Source organism: Salmo salar, chromosome 25 (assembly GCF_965601325.2).
Source record: "Salmo salar chromosome 25, fSalSal1, whole genome shotgun sequence".
Classification (NCBI taxonomy): domain Eukaryota; kingdom Metazoa; phylum Chordata; class Actinopteri; order Salmoniformes; family Salmonidae; genus Salmo; species Salmo salar.
Window position 1 is genome coordinate 28,706,994 of NC_138315.1, and position 24,854 is coordinate 28,731,847.

Sequence of the window (24,854 nt, forward strand, 5' to 3'; positions counted from 1 at the left end):
TTATTTTTATTTTTATTTCACCTTTATTTAACCAGGTAGGCAAGTTGAGAACAAGTTCTCATTTACAATTGCGACCTGGCCAAGATAAAGCAAAGCAGTTCGACAACATACAAAAACACAGAGTTACACATGGAGTAAAACAACATACAATCAATGATGCAGTAGAAGAAAAAAAAAAATAAGACTATATACAATGTGAGCAAATGATGTGAGATAAGGGAGGTAAAGGCAAAAAAATGCCATGGTGGCAAAGTAAATAAAGTATAGCAAGAAAAACACTGGAATGGTAGATTTGTAGTTTGAAGAAAGTTCAAAGATAAAATATAAATAATATGGTGCAAAGGAGCAAAATAAATAAAATAAATAAATACAGTAGGGGAAGAGGTAGTAGTTTGGGCTAAATTATAGATTGGCTATGTACAGGTGCAGTGATCTGTGAGCTGCTCTGACAGCTGGTGCTTAAAGCTAGTGAGGGAGATAAGTGTTTCCAGTTTCAGAGATTTTTGTAGTTCGTTCCAGTCATTGGCAGCAGAGAACTGGAAGGAGAGACGACCAAAGGAGGAGTTGGCTTTAGGGGTGACCAGAGAGATATACCTGCTGGAGCGCGTGCTACAGGTGGGTGCTGCTATGGTGACCAGTGAGCGGAGATAAGGGGGGACTTTACCTAGCAGGGTCTTGTAGATGACCTGGAGCCAATGTGTTTGGCGACGATTATGAAGCAAAGGCCAGCCAACGAGAGCGTACAGGTCGCAGTGGTGGGTAGTATATGGGGCTTTGGTGACAAAACGGATGGCACTGTGATAGACTGCATCCAGCTTGTTGAGTAGGGTATTGGAAGCTATTTTGTAAATGACATCGCCGAAGTCGAGGATTGGTAGGATGGTCAGTTTTACGAGGGTATGTTTGGCAGCATGAGTGAAGGATGCTTTGTTGCAAAATAGGAAGCCAATTCGAGATTTCACTTTGGATTGGAGATGATTGATGTGAGTCTGGAAGGAGAGTTTACAGTCTAACCAGACACCTAGGTATTTGTAGTTGTCCACAAATTCTAAGTTAGAACCGTCCAGAGAAGTGATGCTGGACAGGCGGGCAGGTGCAGGCAGCGATCGGTTGAAGAGCATGCATTTAGTTTTACTTGTGTTTAGGAGCAGTTGGAGACCACGGAAGGAGAGTTGAATGGCATTGAAGCTCGTCTGGAGGGTTGTTAACACAGTGTCCAAAGAAGGGCCAGAAGTGTACAGAATGGTGTCGTCTGCGTAGAGGTGGATCAGAGATTCACCAGCAGCAAGAGCGACATCATTTATGTATACAGAGAAAAGAGTTGGCCCAAGAATTGAACCCTGTGGTACCCCCATAGAGACTGCCAGAGGTCCAGACAGTAGGCCCTCCGATTTGACACACTGAACTCTGTCAGAGAAGTAGTTGGTGAACCAGGCGACGCAATCGTTTGAGAAACCAAGGCTACTGAGTCTGCCGATGAGGATGTGGTGATTAACAGAGTCAAAAGCTTTGGCCAGGTCAATGAATACGGCAGCACAGTATTGTTTCTTATCGATGGCGGTTACGATGTCGTTTAGGACCTTGAGCGTGGCTGAGGTGCACCCATGACCAGCTCTGAAACCAGATTGCATAGCGGAGAGGGTGCGGTGGGATTCGAAATGGTCGGTAATCTGTTTGTTGACTTGGCTTTCGAAGACCTTAGAAAGGCAGGGTAGGATGGATATAGGTCTGTAGCAATTAGGGTCAAGAGTGTCACCTCCTTTGAAGAGGGGGATGACAGCAGCTGCTTTCCAATCTATGGGAATCTCAGACGACACGAAAGAGAGGTTGAACAGGCCAGTAATAGGGGTTGCAATAATTTCGGCAGATAATTTTAGAAAGAAAGGGTCCAGATTGTCAAGCCCAGCTGATTTGTAGGGGTCCAGATTTTGCAGCTCTTTCAGAACATCAGCTGAATGGATTTGGGAGAAGGAGAAATGGGGGAGGCTTGGGCGAGTAGCTGTGGGGGGGTGCAGTGCTGTTGAATGCAGTAGGGGTAGTTAGGTGGAAAGCATGGCCAGCCGTAGAAAAATGCTTATTGAAATTCTCAATTATAGTGGGCTTATCGGTGGTGACAGAGTTTCCTATCCTCAGTGCAGTGGGCAGTTGGGAGGAGGTGTTCTTATTCTCCATGGACTTTACAATGTCCCAGAACTTTTTAGAGTTGGAGTTGCACGAAGCGAATTTCTGTTTGAAAAAGCTAGCCTTGGCGTTTCTAACTGCCTGTGGGTAGTATTGGTATTGGTTTCTAACTTCCCTAAAAAGTTGCATATCGCGGGGGCAGTTCGATGCTAATGCAGAACGCCACAGGATATTTTTGTGTTGGTTAAGGGCAGTCAGTTCTGGGGAGAACCAAGGGCTATATCTGTTCCTGGTTCTAAATTTCTTGAAAGGGGCATGCTTATTTAAGATGGAGAGGAAGGCATTTAAAAAAAATAACCAGGCATCCTCTACTTACGGGATGAGGTCAATATCCTTCCAGGATACCAGGGCCAGGTCGATTAGAAAGGCTTGCTCGTTGAAATGTTTCAGGGAGCGTTTGACAGTGATGAGTGGAGGTCGTTTGACCGCTGACCCATTACGGGTGCAGGCAATGAGGCAGTGATCGCTGAGATCTTGGTTGAAAACAGCAGAGGTGTATTTAGAGGGCACGTTGGTTAGGATGATATCTATGAGGGTGCCAGTGTTTGCGGCTTTGGGGTTGTACCTGGTGGGTTCATTAATAATTTGTGTGAGATTGAGGGCATCAAGCTTGGATTGTAGGATGGCTGGGGTGTTAAGCATGTCCCAGTTTAGGTCACCTAGTAGCACGAGCTCTGAAGATAGATGGGGGGCAATCAGTTCACATATGGTGTCCAGAGCACAACTAGGTGCCGAGGGGGGTCTATAGCAGGCGGCAACGGTGAGAGACATGTTTTTGGAGAGGTGGATTTTTAAAAGTAGAAGTTCAAATTGTTTGGGTACAGACCTGGATAGCAGGACAGAACTCTGCAGGCTATCTCTGCAGTAGATTGCAACACCGCCCCCTTTGGTCGTTCTGTCTTGTCTGAAAACGTTGTAGTTAGGGATGAAGATTTCAGAGTTTTTGGTGGACTTCCTAAGCCAAGATTCAGACACAGCTAGGACATCCGGGTTGGCGGAGTGTGCTAAAGCAGTGAATAAAACAAACTTAGGGAGGAGGCTTCTAATGTTAACATGCATGAAACCAAGGTTATTACGGTTACAGAAGTCATCAAAAGAGAGCGCCTGGGGAGTAGGAGTGGAGCCAGGCACTGCAGGGCCTGGATTCACCTCTACATCCCCAGAGGAGCAGAGAAGAATAAGTATGAGGGTACGGCTAAAAGCTATAAGAATTGGTCGTCTGTGACGTCCAGAATAGAGAGAAAAAGGAGCAGGTTTCTGGGGGCGATAAAATAGCTTCAAGGTATAATGTACAGACAAAGGTATGGTGGGATGTGAGTACAGAGGAGGTAAACCTAGGCATTTAGTGATTGTGAGAGAGATATTGTCTCTAGAAACATCATTGAAACCAGAAGATGTCATAGCATGTGTGGGTGGAGGAACTGAGAGGTTGGACAAGGTATAATGAGCAGGGCTAGAGGCTCCACAGTGAAATAAGCCAATAAACACTAACCAGAACAGCAATGGAGAAGGCATATTGACATTAAGGAGAGGCATGCTTAGCCGAGTGATCAAAGGGTCCAGTGAGATTCAGACAGCTAGCCGGGCCATAGGTAGCAAGCTGGTGGAAGATGGGAGGGAGGTCTGTTTTTAGCCAGCTCGTGCGTTTCCGTCTGTGGGTTAGTGGGGTTCCGTGTGGAAGGGGGGACCTGTCCAAGTTGGCAAAATAGTTAGTTATAGTGGCCCAAGAAAAGTGTCCGATAGGCCTATTCAGATCGCAGCCGAAAAGACAGCTAACGATTAGCGGGCCGCAGATGGGCGATCAGGTTACGTCGCGACGGAGGGGCCAGTTGGATAACTCCCTCGGGCAGATAAAGTCGGTGGTCCAGTTGTGAAGACCCGATGGGGCTCCGGATCGGCAGTAAAACGGGTCAGGATAGGTGAGTTGTAGCCCAGGAGACACTTCAGCTGGCTAGCTCAGGAATAGCCCAGGAGTGGCTGACGGAACTCTTCAGCTGGCTAGCTGGCTAGCTCCGTAATAATGTGTGTTAATTCCGTGACCGACGTTGCCAATAGTCACTCAGGTAGCAGCTAGTTAGCTGCAAGATCCAGGTGTAAATGTCCAGAGCCTGCGGTAGAAATCGGGGAAAGGAGAGAGAATAGGTCCGGTATGCTCTGGTCTGAGTCGCGCTGTACAAAAACTGGCGATAGCTTTTCGAGCTAATGGATAGCTGAGGACAGCTAACCGTGGCTAGCTGAACTTCAACGTTAGCCAGTGAAAATGGCTAACCTCTTGCTAGCTTCTGTTGTGGAATTCAGATTAGGTAAATAATACTTTCTTTTTTTAAATTGGTGAGGCGGGTTGCAGGAGAGTGCTTTGAGGTTGAGTTTTTAGAATTAAAAAAGAATATATATATATATATATATAAAAAGATAAGTGAAGAAAAAAAATATGTAAATATATATATACACGGGACACGACAAGAGGAGGGTAGAGGACGTCTGAACTGCTACGCCATCTTGGAAGTAATATAACCCCATCTTAGAAGTAATATAACCCCCTTTCATTGAGTTGGCGACGGATGGTGCGAGTTGAAACTGTTGTACATTGTGTCTGAAGGTCAACTTGAATCTGGGTGTCAGTTGACTGAGGTGCTTTCTCCACCATCCAAACAATCCTTCGCTGCAATCTTCCATCAAGGTCTCTTGCTGCCAAATCCAGGGAGGTTGGCTACAGTGGCATGGGCCAACATTACATACGGTGGAAACAGGAACAGCAAGGTCTCTGTAGCCTTGAGATTGTTCACGCTTGGCTACAACCTCCTCAGATAATTCTCTGGTTTTCTTTCTTTTTTCCATGCTCATTGCGATACACACAGTAACACAAAACAGGAGAATGATTCCTTTTCTCTATTCAAAATGGTTGAATTAGTGAGCTCAATTCCAAAGTAAAGTGTTGTGTTTTTGCGGACTTTACAGTAGTAATAACTGTAGTGTTTTTTGCAGACATGACTGTAGTATTTGCTGAAGTGTTTTTGCGAACATGACTGTAGTAACACCTGCCGACACAGGTGTGTCACAGGCCGCCTATTAAGTTGAGTCAACAGTTCTGAGCAATGGAACGGACCAGACAACACCTTAGCAAAAATATAAACATTTGATTACAATTGTAACATCTAAACGTAAGACAGGTTCAAGGCCCATTAAAGGGACATACTATTATGAACAAATCGACCACACCTCAAACATTTCTTCAAGACAGCATGGTTACAAAATGGTTGCTCACAGAAATAAAACAGCAACGATGCCGTACAGCACACACACACACACACACACACACATTTTAGTCCCAGTAACCGCTCTGCCGAATCCACAATAATGTCCATCTTCCTGGAATTTCCCTCCACGTTATGTGTGACATTGATCACCATTGCCATAAAAATCACAAAGTCCACCTTCTTTACACTTAACATTCCTGGATCCTGCTGGAGGGAAGCCAACTCTGCAGGCTGTATTGAAGGCCTTTCCAATACCATGGAGTCCTCAAGAATACCTTTCATTCCCTCCACCCTTTTGTGGGTTTACCATGACCTTCATTTCCACATCTTGGATTCCTTCGCCTGCAGACACTCTACATGTCCGGCAGGTAGCCTAGTGGTTAGAGCGTTGGGCCAGTAATTAACTGAAAGGTTGATGGATCGAATCCCTGTGCTGACAAGGTAAAAATCTGTTGTTCTGCCACCAAGCAAAGCAGTTAACCAAATGTTCACTGGGTAGTGAAGACATGGATGTTGATTAACTACTCTAGGGTAGAGGGCAGTATTTTGATGTCCGGTGTGTCCGTAATAAACTGCCTGCTACTCAGGCTCAGAAGGTAGGATATGCATATTATTAGTAGATTTGGATAGAAAACACTGACATTTCTAAAACTGTTTGAATGATGTCAGTGAGTATAACAGAACTCATATGGCAGGAAAAAACCTGAGAAAAATCCAACCAGGAAGTGTGGAAATCTGAGGTTTGTAGTTTTTCAAGTGATTGCCTATACAGCATACAGTGACTTCGGGTTCATTTTGCACTTCCTAAGGCTTCCACTAGATGTCAACAGTCTTTAGAACCTTGTTTCATGCTTCTACTGTTACTGGGGAGAGAATAAGAGCTGACTCAACAAGTGGACTGCCTGAGGCAAATTAGTTGTTTACTGCGCAGTCACACAGGTGCGCCGTTCCTTCTTTTTCCTCTGTAATGAATACGCTATTGTCCGGTTGGAATATTATCGAATATTTATGATAAAAAGACCCTAAGGATTGATTGTAAACATTGTTTGACATGTTTCTACGAACGGTAATGGAACTTTTTGACTTTTCGTCTTGGGTTTTGCGCTCGCGCATTGTGCCTTTGGAATAGTGATCTGAACGCGCGAACAAAACGGAGGTATTTGGACATAAATATGGAGTTTATCGAACGAAATGAACATTTCTTGTGGGATTGCATTCCGACAAAGATCCGCAAAGGTAAGTGAAGATTTATAATACTATTTCTGAGTTTTGTTGACTCCAGAACTTGGCGGGTAAATGTATAGCTTGCTTTGATGGCTGAGCTCTGTACTCAGAATATTGAACAATGTGCTTTCGCCGTAAAGCTATTTTTGAAATCTGACACAGCGGTTGCATTAAGGAGAAGTGTATCTATAATTCTTTCAATAACTGTTGTAAATTTTATCAACGTTTATGATGAGTATTTTTGTAAATTGATGTGCTCATTCACCGGGGGTTTTGGAGGCAAAACATTTTCTGAACATCACACGCCAATGTAAAATGGGGTTTTTGGATATAAATATGAACTTAATCGAACAAAACATACATTTCTTGTGTAACATTGAGTCCTGGGAGTGTCATCTGATGAAGATCGTCAAAGGTTAGTGATTCATTTTAGCTGTATTTCTGGTTGTTGTGACGCCTCTCCTTGCTTGGAAAATGGCTGTGTGGTTTTTCTTGTCTCAGCGCTGCCCTAACATAATCTAATGTTATGCTTTCGCCGTAAAGTATTTTTGAAATCGGACAATGTGGTTGGATTAACGAGAAGTGTATCTTTAAAATGGGATATAATAGTTGTATGTTTGAGAAATTTGAATTATGCGATTTTTGTTGTTTTGAATTTGCCGCCCTGCTATTTGCTGTTGAATAGTGTGTCCCGCGGGTGGGACGCTAGCGTCCCACATACCCCAGAGAGTTTAAGGCAGCCCCCCGCACCTCTCTGACTCAGAGGGGTTGGTTTAAATGTGGAAGACACATTTCAGTTGAAGACATTCAGTTGTACAACTGACTAGGTATCCCCCTTTCCATTGTATACATTTCCTGCATGTTCTCCCCTAGAACTTGGGTCCTAGCCTGTGACACAATATTGTTCAGATACAAGATTGTGGGGATGCCCATCTACTGTGGGACTCCAGTTAAAGTGCAGGCGGTGGCAGAGATGCAGTTAAGTTTAAGAGCCTTTACAGATTCAGATAATGGAGATGATACATGGCAGGGAATGATGGAAAGTTGTTGACATTAGACTTATTGAGAATTGGTTGGCTTTGTATGGAGTATGGATTATCTAAAAAGGAGACAGAGAGGTGCAAATAATAAATGGCAATAACAGCTAAGAAAATACATAATTAACTTGTCTGTTAATAATGACAATAATCAATGCATATAAATGGGTAAAGGTAAAGCTATGCATAAATATAGCAGGAGTTAACAATAAATGGCCAGAAAGGGGGTGCAATAGCATGCGGCATGGTAGGCCGAAGCTATAGCAGGCTAATGTATCAATGGCTACATAGCATAACATGGCAAGCAAACAAACAATATAAAGCTAACAAAACTACTTTGACCCTATCTGCTCCTGCACCATGCCAACAACCTGGGAGGACAGGCCACCACCACACAACACAAACTAACTCTTCTGAAGTCAAATCTTGTATACCCAAATACTTCCCTGCAGCTGCCACCACAACATCTATTTTCTGAGACTTACATTCCATTTCTGCGGTACAGTAGATAGTCATTACTAATAAAACCCTAAGAAGCATATATCACTTGTTGGCTTATCCCTCAGTGCTGGCACAGATCTACTACTAACAGGGATCCTCTCAGGATCCCTCACCTTTGACCCATCCTCCTCTACTTTCTTCACTGCCTCAGCATACGACACCTCCTGCACTACTCTGACTCTAGCCTCCTCAGCCTACCACTCTCGCACCTGACACTTCCAATCCACAGCAACATGGGCATCCTTACAGTTGACACACAATTGTATCCACCGAAACTACACAATCTCATACCCTCCTGCACACTTCCCATCTTGGAATCTCCCTCCTACAAACTGCTGCGACATGACCATAAGCGTTGCACCGGAAACAGTGCAGTGGATTCGTCACAAAAGCTCTAAAAGGATAACTGATATATCCTAACATGACTTTGTCAGGTAAAGACTCTGTCTCACAAACACCAGGAATCTTCAACTTCAATTGCTCCACCTCCACACTTAACGATACCCCAGAAATGACTAATTTTAATGGCGCCCTGTTCCTAAGAGCAAAGCAAGAAATAGATCTTGACTCAAGTTACGTGAAACGGAGCGCCCGCATTCTCAAGTCCAGTATAGGTTACCTTCACTGATTCACTTGCACCCAACTCCTTTCCCACCCACCTTGAAACCACAAATGGATCCATCGAAAGGCAAAGATCCATATCTAGGAAAACCAAAGTTCCAAAGGCTGGGCCTAATATAGTGTATAAGAGGTCATACAAGAAGTTTTGTAGTGATTCATATGTTGATTATGGATCATGTTGTCAGGCATGGTTTGTCTGACAGATGTTATTTCTATGTAAAATATTCTGTAACAAGTGTTGTTTTTGTGCTCAATGGTGGATCTATTCATAATGATTTATGAAATAACATTTGCTGGTCTGTGGTGTGTAATGAGGAGCAACCAGACACTGCACTTGACGCATTTATGAAACCACTTATTCCAGTTACTAATAAGCATGCACCCATTAAGAAAATGACTGTAAAAATTGTTCAATCCCCTGGATGATTGAGGAATTGAAAAATTGTATGGTTGAGAGGGATGAGGCAAAAGGTATGGCAATTAAGTCTGGCAGCCCAACTGATTGGCAAACGTACTGTAAATTAAGAAATCATGTGACTAAACTAAATAAAAATAAACTACACTATGAAACAAAGAAATTATATAAAGGATGATAGTAAAAAGCTTTGGGGCACCTTAAATTAATTTTTTTGGGGGGAAAAGCCAACTTGGCTCCTTCATTCATTGAATCAGATGGCTCATTCATCAAAGCCCACAGATATTGCAAACTACTTTAATGACTTTTTCAAAGATAGGGATGACATGCCAGCAACAAATGCTGACACTACACATCCAAGTATATCGGACCATATTATCAAAGACAAGAATTGTACTTTTGAATTCCGTAAAGTCAGTGTGGAAGAGGTGAAAAAATGATTGTTGTCTATCAACAATGACAAGCCACCGGGGTCTGACAATCTGTATGTAAAACTACTGAGGATAATAGCAGACAATATTGCCACATCTTCAATTGAAGCCTACTAGAGAGCGTGTGCCCTCAGGCCTATGCTAACATATTTTGTGAACAAAAGTAGTTTAAAAGTCACACAATGTATAAACCTATTACAACTGGAGCAGGCCAACCCCGCTGTTCCAAACCCAGCACTGACACACCTGATTAAATGAATCAAACCTAAATAGTTAATCAAGTGTGCTATCGCTGCACTGGAACAGAACTCTGCTACACCGGTGTTCGGTGCTACACTAAGCTGTACTGTTGGAGGTACTCGAGGACCGGCGTTGGGAACCACTGGCCTAGAGTATATTGGCATTAGCCTTACTGGCATTTGCAATGCACTCCTTGACAATGTGCATCCGAAGCAAAGAATAGCTTTACTCACACATTGTTTACATATTGTTCAGCTATATGTTCTCAATTTAAAAACGATACCAGTAGACAATGTATATGAGGCTAATCATTATACTGGATTTTGCACATGCCTTGTGCTGACATGAAAATGTTCACTGCAAATTCACCCTTTGTAATCTAGGTTGTGAAATGTCTGGAAGCAGGAGATGATGGGACCCTTAGCTTAAAACATACACACAACTACTGCTACCAAGTTAAATGCCAGATACTTTTCTCCCAGAAGGTCTGAGTGGCACCTGGAGGTGCCACTGTGATAATGAATATGGTTTGCCTAAGACTACAACAACAATTACATTGTCTATGCTAAAATGTTTGAATTGTAAAAGAAAGAAAATAGTTAGGCTGTAAGAAATAATTTTTATTCAATGGGGCTAGGCAAAGTAGAGATGACATAACGCTCTTCATTTCCCCCATATAACAATATAGCCTACTGTACTTTTCAAGTACAGTATGTTTGCAATATAAACAAGTATTTTACACGTTTCAAATGACATTTTATATATTCATATAGTTTAAGGGGGCACTTTTGTCATGATGACAAGGTGAAGGTGCGCTCTACTCAAATGGCACAACAGAATCATTCAGATTGGCAAAACATAGCATTTAAAAAAAAAAAATGTCACCTTTATTTAACTAGGCAAGTCAGTTAATAACACATTCTTATTTACAATGACGCCTTAGGAACAGTGGGTTAACTGCCTTGTTCAGGGGAAGAGCGACAGATTTTGACCTTTTTATTGACAACTGTCTTGTCTAACTGAGGGATGTCATGTTATAAATAGCTTCCCCAAAACTTGAAACTTACGCAACATGCTAATAACTAGACTTACAAGCCATCTAGCTAGCTAATTTTGGCTAAATTACTGTAGTGTTGTTGTTAACACCTGGTTAGCATAACTGCTAAACTAAACTCGAAATCGATCAGACTTGACTTACCAGTGACAGCAGTCTGGGTTCAGGTCTTGACAGGCAAAAAGGTTTCTTCGCTTTTCTGACAATTTTTGAGTCTTATCTCATTGGTTTTACCAATGGTGTTTCATGATTGTGGGGAATCTGTAAACATATTTTTCCCGTTGTCTTTCTTGCCTTGTTAGAGCAGCAAAATACTCCAGAGAAAATGACTGTAGTGATGTATCAACTACTTTTAGGCACTGTTATCATGCATTTTGGGGCACAATTTTTCAGCCTGCATATTTCAGCCTGCTCAAACCATGTGATAAGTGTTAGCTAATTTAAAACCGACCACCTCTTCGACACACCTCTGAAATAAAGGGCTCTGTAGTCTGATTACCCACGCCAAATGGCAAAAACTAGCTCACGTTTAAAAAAATACTTTAAATAGAGTTAATGCATTCTAGCACCTCCCACATTCCATTCCACTTCCTACCAGGGGTTTAATTTCCGTTTGACTTCCGGCCCGCCGCGATGCTTCGTTAACTCTGGGGAGGGAGGAGATGTCGCTAAATATGGTTTAAATTTGTTACAGCAAGGCGTTGGTGAGAAGATTTGAGTAAAAATGCTGTGAAAACACTTGTTTTACCACTACTAAGCTGGTTAACTAGCTACCATTAGCCTGTAACGAATAGTTGTTACGTTGTGTAACAGAGCAATAGGTCTATGTACTTGTCATTTGGTTGAGACTAACATTAATTTAGAAAATAATTGTTTGTGCTGTGTATATTTGTTGTGTAGTTGGTTGGCTTTCCTAGTTAGCGAGCTGAGATCTCTTTGTTCAAGTAGGCTAGCTAATGTTTTGAGTATAACAGGCTAGCTCCCTGTAGAATTTAGACAAGACTGCAGGGAAGATCAGATTTGCAGCTGCTTCTATCTTGCTGTTGCAGTGCCCTGACGAGGTGAGCGCAAACTGCTTCAGAGATATAGGTCCGTTTTCTCAGCTAGATTTCAATGTTGAACTAATGTAAAGATAAACAATGTATTGGCTTGCTAAATGAGCTTATTTTTTTTATCAAAATGTGCATCTGATAAAGCTAGCTAGTTGTTGTTTTACTGCAGGTATTCCCAAACTGAGGTACACTCGCAATGCCGTCGGGGGTACGCCAAATAAATATGTGATTCACATTTTTTTTCACATTTTCAAACAGTCCATTTATCTTTTCCAACAGGTTATACATTTGGGTGAGGTTTGTTTATCGCCTGAATAGTCTCGTTTCACTGCCAAAAATAAAATTTAACCATCTAGTGTTCGAAATAACAACACAATGACAAATACAGGTAGCCTAGTCAAATAATTAACATCCAATCACATTAACCGTTACTCTCTCGCGGGGATTCCACTAACGGTCCGTATGTAGCCAAACATAGCTTCTGCTCTTTCTGTTTGCTCGAAAATTGATAATTGGTCAAAAAAGGCCTGCATCCATAGAGATACATACCAGCTCTACTGGTAGTACTGCTACTAGCAGCAGTACTACACCTGCACCAGTCGACGACAAGTTGTTCTGCTTCCACGAGCACAACCAATGCTAGCATCAGTAATTCTACATTTGTTGTTAGTCCAGCTAGCATGGACACTGAAAGTTGTGAATCTGATGTAGCCGAAGAGCTACTACCCCCTTACCCGGGAAAGCACCGAACAGACAGGGACGTTGGACCATCGAAGAGGTGCAAATATGATGAGAACTACATTGATTTTGGGTTCACTTATATTGGGAGGAGTGCCTTTCCTCAGCCACAGAGCATTAGATGTGTAAAAGTACCATCTAACAACTCGATGAAACCTTCACTCTTGCGCAGACATTTGGAAACAAAACATGCCAATTTGAAAAAAAAGCTACAGGAGTTTCTTGAATGAAAATTAAGATGACTTTCGAGTAGTAAGACATGTATAAAAGAAACAGATACCATTAATAAGAAGGGGCTAGAATAGTCTTATATGGTGAGCTACCAAGTGGCTAGGACAGGCAAGCCCCATACTATTGTGGAGGACTTAATTCTTCCTGCTGCCGCGGATATGGCTGGGACAATGCTGGGGGAAAAGGTAAAAAAAACTATACAGACAATGCCTTCATCAAACAACACTGTTTCACGACGCATCAGTGACATGCCAGGAGATGTTTTGAAACAATTACTGCTTCGCATACAAGCCAGTGAATTCTATGCGTTACAGCTGGATGAGTCAATAGACGTGGCGGTCCTGGCACAGCTCCTGGTATATGTCCGTTATGTTTATGGGGGGGTCAATTGAGGAAGACATCCTCTTCTGCAAACCACTGGAAACCAGGACAACAGGAGAGGATATTTTTAAAGTACTGGACAGCTTTGTGACATCAAATGGACTTTGGGGGTCAAGATGTGTTGGTATCTGTAGTGATGGCGCAAAAGCCATGACAGGGAGACATAGTGGAGTGGTAACGCGCATGCAAGCAGTTGCTCCCGACGCCACTTGGGTGCACTGCAGCATCCACCGAGAGGCTCTTGCTGCCAAAGGAATGCCTGACAGCTTGAAAGACGTTTTGGACACTACAGCGAAAATGGTTAACTTTGTTAAAGCAAGGCCCTGAACTTTCATGTATTTTCTGCACTATGCAATGATATGGGCAGCGACCATGTTACGCTTTTACAACATACTGTGTGCTGGTTATCAAGGGGCAAAGTATTGACCATTTTTTTTAAACAAGCTTAAAATTGTCTTTACTGACCATCATTTTCACTTGTCTGACTGCTTGCATGATGATGACTTTCTCACACGACTGGCCTATCTGGGTTATGTTTTTTCTCGCCTGAATGATCTGAATCTAGGATTACAGGGACTCTCCGCAACTATATTCAATGTGCGGGACAGAATTGAGGCTATGATTAATAAGTTGGAGCTCTTCTCTGTCTACATTAACAAGGACAACACACAGGTCTTTCCATCATTGTATGATTTTTTTGTGTGCAAATGAACTCAAGCTTACGGACAATGTCAAATGTGATATAGCGAACCACCTGAATCAGTTGGGTGCGCAATAAAGCAGGTACTTTCCTGAAACGGATGACACAAACAACTGGATTCGTTATCCCTTTCATGCCCTGCTTCCAGTCCACTTACTGATATCTGAACAAGAGAACCTCATTGAAATCGCTACAAGCATTTCTGTGAAAATTTAATTTCATCAGAAGACACTGCCAGATTTCTGGATTGGGCTGTGCTCAGAGTATCCTGACTTGGAGGTTTACGTGGTTGCAAAGACACTGATGCCCTTTGCAACCAAGTACCTAGCATGAAAACTAAATACAGGCACAGGCTGTGTGTGGAAAATTATTTAAGACTGCGACTCTCCAATACAACCCAACATTGCAGAGTTATGTGCATCCTTTCAAGCACACTCTTCTCATTAACCTGTGGTGAGTTATTCACAATTTTTGATGAACAAATGAAGTTTTATATGTAAGAAGACTAAATAAAGAGCAAAATTATGGATTATTATTTGTGCCCTGGTCCTATAAGAGCTCTTTGTCACTTCCCATGTGCCGGGTTGTGACAAACTCATGCTCATTCTTATGTTTAATAAATGTATCGTATAGTGTGTGTTTGTGGCAGGCTTACAATAATGGCAAAAACCAACATTTGAGAGTCTGCTGACCCTGGTGCTAGAGGGGGTACACAGATGGAGGTTGAATGTTGGAAGGGGTACGGGGTACGGGATTAGAAAAAGTTTGGGAACCACTGTTCTAACGCAGTGTCCGTGAAATGTTACAGCCACAACAAAATAATCAAGTAGTCAAGCATCTGCAGACCAGCGAGGAGGAGGAAAGCCTATAGAACAATAACAACTAGCAAGTTTTATCAGACAGTTTCAGGAAATGCAGGAATAGAGCACGCTAGGTAGTAGTAGTAAAATTATTATTTGAAACCACCACATGTGCATAATCTGTATCTGTATTATATTCCATATGTTTTAATATATTTATACTGTTTTGCTATCTGTCTCATGTTGTACAGATCATCAGCATGAAGTTTGAATTATATTGAATTGTCAAGTGAAATAAAGTCTAATTTAAATAACTTTGTGCCTCTCTTTCAGATCTGCCAAGCACACCTCTGCCTCTGACAGCTTCTCCCCATGCTGACCACCAATAGACAATGCCCACCATGAAAGCTGCCGTTGATGGGCTCCTGGCCAAGCACCACATGGAGAAAGACATCCTGAAGGGGGTGGATGGGACATACAGCTCTGCTACAGCTAAACGAATTTGCTAATGTTTTATTGCACCATATAGTATTGTTTTTTTCTCCATACAATATCTAGGCTAACTGTGCCTCAAAGTTGTTGGGTAAGCTCCTTCCTCATTGGCCATGTCAGTTGAACAGTGCCACAGTGTTTCCCAACCCCTCTGTTTGTCATAGCTACATTCTTCTTCTTCTTCTTCTCCACCACAGATTCCCACAAGGTCTCAGACTCCAGGATGGGTAAATGCTTACAACAAAGAAACAGATGAAGACCTAGAGTTGTCGATTTCCATTGTTACTTGTAATGTTAAAAAGGGAAGAAAAAGACAATCCTATTTTTCTAAATTAGCTAACTAGACTACTACACACAACCACTAGAATAGTTATGTTTTATGTTATTGAGTAGGCCTATATCATCATTTCATCTAATGAATCAAATTATTAATCTAACAGAAATCCTCGTCATTTTGTAAGAAATGTAAGGGCTTTTTACATGTTGCAATAAAGTTGACTAAAGGAGAAGCTCATCTTTGTTTTTAGGTATTTTCACTTGGTAATGAGTAGTAAGTAATTATATAGAAATTGCTCATCGGTAACTTTAAAGTTACTTAACTCTATATAGCTAAATCCTGTGTTACAACTAGCAACGACGTTGTACTTATGCAGATATTACAGATATGTACTCTGTGATGTATTACTGTGTTTATTTTCTCACTTGAATTGCACTTTCAGAAGCTAAGGATTAGATTGTCAGGATGGGTAACATACTTTAAGTACACAATACTTAAAATGAAGTACCCCCAGTGTGGAGTGCAATAGAGATTGCGTCATCTGTGGATCTGTTGGGGCGGTATGCAAATTGGAGTGGGTCAATGGTTTCTGGGATGATGGTGTTGATGTGAGCTATGACCAGCCTTTCAAAGCACTTAATGGCTACAGATGTGATTTCTACGGGTCGGTAGTCATTTAGGCAGGTTACCTTGGTGTTCTTGGGCACAGGGACTATGGTTGTCTGCTTGAAACATGTAGGTATTACAGACTCGGTCAGGGACAGGTTGAAAATGTCAGTGAAGACACTTGCCAGTTGGCCAGTGCATGCTCAGAGTACACATCCTGGAATCTGTCTGGCCCTGCGGCCTTGTGAATATTGTCTCACTTCGGCTACAGAGGGCGTGATCACACAGTCGTCCGGAACAGGTGGTGCTCTCATGCGTGCTTCAGTGTTGCTTGCCTCGAAGCGCGTATAGAAGTAATTTAGCTCGTCTGGTAGGCTCGTGTCACTGGGTAGCTCGCGGATGGGCTTCCCTTTGTAGTCCGTAATAGTTTGCAAGCCCTGCCACATCCGATGAGCGTCAGAGCCGGTGTAGTAGGGTTCAATCTTAGTCCTGTATTGACACTTTGCCTGTTTTATTTCGTCGGAGGGCATAGCGGGATTTCTTATAAGCGTCCGAGTTAAAGTCCCGCTTCTTGAAAGAGGCAGCTCTACCCTTTAGCTCCATGCGTATGTTGCTTGTAATCCATGGCTTCTGGTTGGGTATGTACGTACAGTCACTGTGGGGGGGACGTCATTGATGCACTTATTGATGAAGCCGGTGACTGATGTGGTATACTCCTTAATGCCATCAGATGAATCCCAAAACATATTCCAGTCTGTGCTAGCAAAACAGTCCTGTAGCTTAGCATCTGCGGCATCGGACCACTTCTGTATTGGGCGAGTCACTGGTACATCCTGCTTTAGTTTTTGCTTGTAAGCAGAAATCAGGAGGATAGAATTATAGTCAGATTTGCTAAATGTAGGGTGAGAGAGCTTTGTATGTGTCTCTGTGTGTGGAGTAAAGGTGGTCTAGAGTTTTTAATCCTCTGGTTGCACATGTGACATGCTGGTAGAAACGAGGTAAAACGGATTTAAGTTTGATTGCATTAAAGTTCCCGGCCACTAGGAGAGCCGCCTCTGAATGAGCATTTTCTTGTTTGCTTATGGCCTTATACAGTTTTTTGAGTGTGGTCTTAGTGCCAGCATTGGTATGTGGTGGTAAATAGACAGCTACAAAAAATATAGATGAAAACTCTTGGTAAATGGTGTGGTCTACATGAGATACTCTATCTCAGGCAAGCAAAACCTTGAGACTTCCTTAATATTAGATTTCGCGCACCAGCTGTTATTGACAAATAGACACAGACAACCACCCCTCGTCTTACCGAAGGCAGCTGTTCTGTCTTGCCGATGGACGGAAAACCCAGCCAACTGTATATTATCCATGACACCCACTTGAGGATGACACCCATATGGTAGACCACAGTCAATGAGGTTGACCTATATCTTATCTGTTTTTGTCAACTCAACCATGTTAACACCACCGGTGTGATTACTACCTCTGAGGGTTTGGAGCTTGAGGTAGTCACCTCATACAAGTACTTGGGAGTATGGCTAGATGGTACACTGTCCTCCTCTCAGCACATATCAAATCTACAGGCTAAGTTTAAATCTAGAATTGAGCTGTGTTCGAATACCCATACTAACAGCACTATTGACGTGAATTGAGTATATAGTATGCTTATTGGTCATAGTATGGATATAATTAATATGTCAAAAGTTCCTGGATGACAAACTAAATTTGGCAAAATGAGAAATATACATGCAGTGGACACTATTTCTATGCTTTTAGGGCCCATAATACAATTCTTCAGAAAATGGGCGTGGATTCATTACTTTTCAGTTTTGAAGAAAATGGCGGAAAAATATGCAGCCGAAGTCTGACGAGAGCGGATACAAATTCATTGCTTTAACTAATTATGACAAATGCAAAAAAATGTAATGCCTTTTCAAATAAGTTACACGTTATGTTGGCTGACAATTTGTTACAGTAGCTACGCTATCCTTACGAACAGCATAGCATTACGGCAGTATGTACCAGTATGTTAGCTAGTTATCTAACGTTAGTTGGCTACTAATACATCGAACTTGCCAGGCAGTATATTAACTATCTGCTATCTAACTAATTACCCAACGTTTATTGAGTTGATTATTTACATAATTCTTAGCTAAGTGGTATAGTCGTGCGATTCAATGGCTATCATTCCGAATTCAGAGCACTCTTACACAGGATAACTGAAGAATTTACGAACGCTCATGGCCAGTGTCAGTAAACATCGGCAAAAAAAAAGTGTAATTAAATTGTTGCCAGCAGCACAGTTACAGTCACCAACAGTCTGGATAACATGAAAACAGCCTAACCAGCTCTGCTAGGGAGAGTAAAATGGTCAGAGTGAGGTGTTCTCTCATTTTTGTCTGGAAGTAGCTAGCCAACATTAGCCAGTTAGCTTGGGTTCTTGACTGCTGTTGAACGCTTGGATCAACCCTACTCCTCGGCCAGAGCGTCCAGTGTGCGCTCTGCACGCTCTGAGAGCAAAACGCTCTGAATTTACAAATGGACAATCTGACAACACCCAGAGCGCACTCTGGCACTCCAGATTGAATTTGAAGCCCTCATCCTCCACATACAAAACCCGTTCTGCCAGTCACATTCTGTTCAAGTTCCCCAAAGCACACACATCCCTAGTTCGCTGCGGGTAGAGACTGGAACGAGCTGCAAAAAAACACTCAAACTGGACAGTTTTATCTCCATCGCTTCATTGAAAGACTCAATCATGGACACTTACTGACAGTTGTGGCTGCTTCGCGTGATGTATTGTTGTCTCTACCTTCTTGCCTTTGTGCTGTTGTCTGTACCCAATAATGTTTACTACCTTCTTGCCTTTGTGCTGTTGTCTGTACCCAATAATGTTTATACCATGTTTTGTGCTGCTACCATTTTGTGCTGCTGCCATGTTGTGTTGCTCGCATGTTGTTGTCATGTGGTGTTGCTACCAATGCTGTGTTGTCATGTTTTTATGCTATGCTATGTTGTCGTCTTAGGTCTCTCTTTATGTTGTGTTGTCTCTCTTGTCGTGATGTATGTTTTGTCCTATATTTTTTTATTTTTAATCCCAGGCCCCCATCCCCACAGGAGGCCCTTTGCCTTTTGGTAGGCCGTCATTGTAAATAAGAATTTGTTCTAACAGACTTGCCTAGTTAAATAAAGGTTAAATAAAACATCTCAGTGAAAGAGCTATTTCAGAAAGCTATCTAGTGGACGTAACCGATCTAAGAATAACTTTTGGTGTACCCTGGTTAATGTATGTTATTAAATAAACATGGAAACATAATCCTCTAAGGTTTAAACTTAGCTTGTTCTTTCTATCTGCCTCTGTACCGTTTCCCTTTAATGGGTCGAGAAGCCATCGTTTAGATTTCTGCTAAGGTGTTGTATTGTCCGTTGCATTGCTCAGGACTGTTGACCCAACTCAATAGGCTGCCTGTCACAAACCCGTGTGTCTCGTTCTGGTTGAGGTGTTCCCCTCATTAAACAGTAACTGGCGTAGTCTGGTAGTTGTGCCATTTTAGCTAACCAAATTCGAAATGTTAGCTATTCAAAGCAGATCCAACAATAATATCTAGGAGCTAGAAATCCAGGTCTTAAAATCAAAGGTGTCATTGTATGCCGATTCATGTTGTTTTCTTTTAAATCCACAATTTGGATCCCTCCACAGCCTCATAGAGGATGTAAATACTTTTTCTAACCTCTCTGGATTACAACCAAAGTGTACAATATTACGTATTGGATCACTAAAAAATACACCTTTTACATTACCGTGTAGTTCACCAATAAAATGGTCTGACGGTGAAGTGGACATACTCACTATTCATATCACGAAATAAATAAATGATCTCACTAAAATACGTTTTAATAGAAGGTTAGCAAAAATAGATAAGATCTTACTATCATGGAAAGGAAAAATCACTCCGATGAACTCTTTACTCATATCCCAGTTGACTTATTTGCGACTTGTTTTTTAAATTATATGAGCAAAAAAATATTCAATTTTATTTTGAACGGCAAGTCAGAGAAAATTAACAGGGCCTATTTATATAATTGTCACGCCCTGACCTTAGAGATCCTTTTCATTCTCTATTTTGGTTAGGTCGGGGTGTGACATCTAGATGTTGTATTTCTATGTTGGCCTGATATGGTTCTCAATCAAGAGGCAGCTCTCTATCGTTGTCTCTGATTGGGGATCATATTTAGGCAGCATTTTCCCACCTGTTGTTTGTGGGATCTTATTTTGAGTTAGTGCATGTTGCACCGCTGTCATCACGGTTTGTTGTTTGTTTATAGTTTATTGGTTGTCTGGCTAAGTTTCACATAATAATAAAGATGTGGAACGACACTCATGCTGCGCCTTGGTCCATTCATTCAGATGAGCCTGACAGAAGATCCCAACACCAAAGGACCAAGCAGCGTGCCCAGGAGGAGCAGGGATCCTGGGCCCGGGTGAAAAGGGAGTGGAGGACATCCTGGACCTGGGAGGAAGTAATGGCAGGGGACAGGACCCTGCCGTGGAAGCAGGCGGAGGCAGCGAGAGAGGAACGGAGACGAGACCAGGAATCAAGGAGACGACGGAAACCCGAGAGGCAGCCTTCATTTTGGGGGGGGGGGGGCACACGGGGTGGCGAGCGGAGCAAAGGTGGGAACAAGAACCAACTCCCTGTAATTACGATGAGGAGTTGGTCACGGTTCAGATACCATGCTTTGCGGAGATACGCACCGTGCTTCCAGTGCGCACCCTTAGCCCAGTGCGTTCTGTGCCTGCTTTCAGGAGTTGCCGTGCTAGGGTGAGCATCTGTCCAGGACGGATTGTTCCAGCTCAGCGGTCCTGGTCTCCAGTGCGTCTCCTCGGCCCAGGATATCCTGCGCCAGCTCTACGCACAGTATCCCCAGTTCGCCAGCACAACCCAGTGCGGCCTGTGCCAGCTCCCCACACTTGCTGTGCTACAGGGGGTATTCAGCCAGAACGCATTGTGCCAGCTCTACGCTCCAGACCTCCAGTCCGCCTCCACGGCCCAGTGTATCCTGCGCCGGCTCTACGCACTATGCCTCCAGTGCGCCTTCACAGCCCAGTGAGTCCTGTGCCAGCTCTCCACACTTATTGAGCTAAAGTGGGTATCCAGCCAGGACGTGTTGTGCCAGCTCCACGCACCTGGCCTCCAGTGCGTCTCTCCAGCTCGGTGCGTCCTGTGCCAGTTCCATGCACTCAGCCTCCAGCGACGGAGCTTCAGGCGACGACCCGCGGTCCGGTTCCTCCGGCGACGATCCACGGTCCGGAGCTTCCGGCGACGATCCCCGAAATAGAGTTGCCACCGAGGATGGCGGATCCGCGAGCAGAGCGGGGTCTACATCCCGCACCGGAGCCGCCACGAGGCTAGATGCCCACCCTCCCCTATAGAGTCAGCGCGCACCACCGCTAACTAACTAGCCATTTCACATCGGTTACACTCACCCCCCTTTTGACCTCCTCATTTTCCACAGCAACTAATGATCCGTCCCTCTCTTCGCCCCAACCTGGGCTCGAACCAGGGACCCTTGCACACATCAACAACTGACACCCCACGAAGCATCGTTACCCATCGCGCCACAAAAGCCGCGGCCCTTGCAACGCAAGGGGAAACCCTACTTCAAGTCTCAGAGCGAGTGACGTCACTGATTGAAACGCTATCAGCGCGCACCACCGCTAACTAACTAGCCATTTCACATCAGTTACATATAGTATCCTACAGTATACTACAAAATGATAAATTAAGTACTACACATGATTGAGGGATAGTATAGTGTGTAGTATAGTATTCTACAGTATACCACAAGTCTATAGTAAGCACTAAACGGTCAAGGGATACTAGTGTGTATAGGTTTCTACACTGTACTACAGTTTACTATAGATTACTACAGAATTCTATAGTAAACTAGTATTATTTTTATAGGGGATTGTTATTCAAAACAGCTGTTTTGCTGTTTTTTTGTTTCATGTAAATGCACCTGTTATTCAAACCGAATGACACAAGTAATTCTGTTGAGTGGCTGCTGAGCTCTGCTGTTCAGATCTACCCATTTTAGCCTATACTATTTCCCTGTAATCGCTTTTATCCTGACTTACCTTGGCCATGGGAGACGTGGAGCAACAGAGTCATACTGAGAAAGCGAATGTAGAACTCCCCCAACATGATGTGTCGAATCTGAGACAGAGAAATAGACCTAGCATCACATTTAACGACTTTAAAATGAATCTCTTAAACTCTGTGAAATAGCCTATTGGCGGTCGTTCGCAAACACAAAGCGAAAACACCGCTGGCTCTTGAGAAATATCCTGCTTTTAAACCAACTCCTCGATGATTTCCCAGCTGTATAGGGAAATGAAACAGATTATGGCGCCTCAAGACAAAGTGCGTTTAAAACACGCCAATGAAAACCCAAGGAATATCCAGCCCCAGTCAGCACTGAACTGAACCCACATTTCAATTAGGGGGATTTGTAAACCTACTGTTATTTTGCAAAAAAAAAATTGCTTTCATTAGTCTACACACATTGTTCCATCAGAGCGCTACTCTCTCAGTGCGCCTCTGCATTTAGTATGTCAGTGAGTCTTTATAACTAACCACACTGGACACATGTATCTATGTTGTAATTTAGACACCATAATTAAGTTAATACATTCTAAATTAAATAATAATTGTTTGTACATTTGGCAGTCAAACTTACCTTAGCAATGTAGTTTGATGCTTTGTGCTTTATTTGGCGTCAGTGGAATAAACACCGTCTCCTCATTTGGTCTATAAGAGTTATGGTTTAGCGGAAATCCCCTTCCCGAAACTTTGAACCTGTATGACTAACGTTAGCCTACTTTAAGTCTCGGGGAGCGCATCGTATGTCTGGTTGCACTACAAGCCGCCCACTCAGCTAGATGCAGGTAGACTATTCTACTTTCTGCTTCCACCACTCATTTTGTGAGGTTAGTATTGTAGGACTATCTAAACTCAACCTGGTGTCACAGTATTTCGTATTATTCTGTACTTACAGTTGAAGTCGAAAGTTTACATACACCTTAGCCAAATACATTTAAACATTTAATCCTAGTAAACATTCCCTGTCTTAGGTCAGTTAGGATCACCACTTCATTTTAAGAATGTGAAATGTCAGAATAATAGCAGAGAAAAGTATTTATTTCAGATTGTATTTCTTTCATCACATTCCCAGTGGGTCAGAAGTTTACATACACTGAATTAGTATTTGGTAGCATTGGTGTTACAGATACAGGTAGTGTGTATCCTGTATTTGTATTTCTTTTCTCTCCTTCTCCCCTCACAGGTGACAATCATCATTCCCCCAATCAGTCCCCAATCAGAAGACACCTGCTCCCCTTCCCTCACCCAATCACAGCCCCTTTCCCTGTTGTTTTCTCCCCAGATCGATCTTTGTTCTCTCTCTCTCTCTCTCTCTCTCTCTCTCTCTCTCTCTCTCTCTCTCTCTCTCTCTCTCTCTCTCTCTGTGTTTTTTTTCTCTCTGTCTGTATTTCTCTCTTTCTCTCTCTCTGTATTTTTCTCTCTGTATTTCTCTCTTTCTCTCTCTCTCTCTGTATTTCTCTCTCTCTCTCTGTATTTCTCTCTGTATTTCTCTCTCTCTCTCTGTATTTCTCTCTCTCTCTCTGTATTTCTCTCTCTCTCTCTGTATTTCTCTCTGTATTTCTCTCTCTCTCTCTCTCTCTCTCTCTCTCTCTCTCTCTCTCTCTCTCTCTCTCTCTGTATTTCTATCTGTATTTCTCTCTCTCTCTCTCTCTCTCTCTCTCTCTCTCTGTGTATTGATCTCTGTGTATTGATCTCTGTGTATTGATCTCTTTTGTTTTTGCAACTACATGTCACATTTGTCCGGTAATCCTGTGAGTGTTGTTTGACTGTTTGTTTGTTTGGTGGGAAAAGGGGGTACCAAGACAAGTCGCCCATGGGCATACATTACCCGTAGGAATACTGTGTCTAAGTAGCCTAGTTAGAACTGGGCGGACCACCCTATGTATTTTTGGTTAGTTAGCTAGCTGTTGTGGAAATAGGCTAGTCAATTCAATTCAATTCAATTCACTTTATTGGCATGACGTAACAATATACATATTGCCAAAGCTTATTTTGGATATTTACAATATAAAAAATAAAAATGAGAATCAAATATTGTCAACGGGACAACAGTAACAACAATAACCAAGGGTCAAAATAACCATATATTCAACAATAACAATAATCATACAGTAGAGGACATGTGCAGGTTTATTGGTCTGTCAGACACTGTCCCTCAACTTATGGCAGGCAGCAATGTAGTGCGCTGCCAACACACAGCTCTCTGCGTCCTCCCCCAACAGGACAGGTAGCCTATCCTCATCAGAGAGGTCTTTGAAACCTTGAATAAGGGTTTCAAATTTGGGGAAATTACACTCTCTAATTGTTTTATATTTTTGACATTTTGTCAGGAAATGCAGCTCCGTCTCAGGTTCTGCTGTGGTGCAGTGGTTGCACAGCCTTTCCTCTACAGGGAGCCAGGTTTTCCTGTGTCTACCCTTCTCAATGGCAAGGCTGTGCTCACTGAGCCTGTACTTTG

At 42.7% G+C, this 24,854-nt stretch overlaps 1 protein-coding gene and 1 long non-coding RNA gene across 4 annotated transcripts in view; one reads left to right on the forward strand and one right to left on the reverse strand.

The window, feature by feature from the left end:
- The window catches only part of il1rl2 (interleukin 1 receptor-like 2), a 29,440-nt gene extending 6,268 nt beyond the window's left edge, over positions 1-23,172 (reverse strand). Inside the window, exons 1-2 of one of the 3 annotated variants that reach the window (NM_001123633.1) lie at positions 22,974-23,053; positions 22,372-22,450 (exon numbers count right to left, since the gene is read on the reverse strand). In NM_001123633.1, coding sequence (NP_001117105.1) covers positions 22,372-22,438 — 67 coding nt within the window. In that variant the 5' untranslated portion in view covers positions 22,439-22,450; positions 22,974-23,053. Of the gene's footprint in view, positions 1-22,371; positions 22,629-22,973 lie in introns of those variants that run through there. The other 2 variants (XM_045707209.2, XM_082968797.1) reach the window with 2 other exon arrangements.
- Positions 11,546-15,869, forward strand: LOC106586475 (uncharacterized). Its single transcript, XR_001324203.3, has 3 exons — positions 11,546-11,665; positions 15,197-15,446; positions 15,553-15,869. It is a non-coding gene; the product is annotated as an uncharacterized LOC106586475 (long non-coding RNA).
- Positions 23,173-24,854: the final 1,682 nt, after the last annotated feature.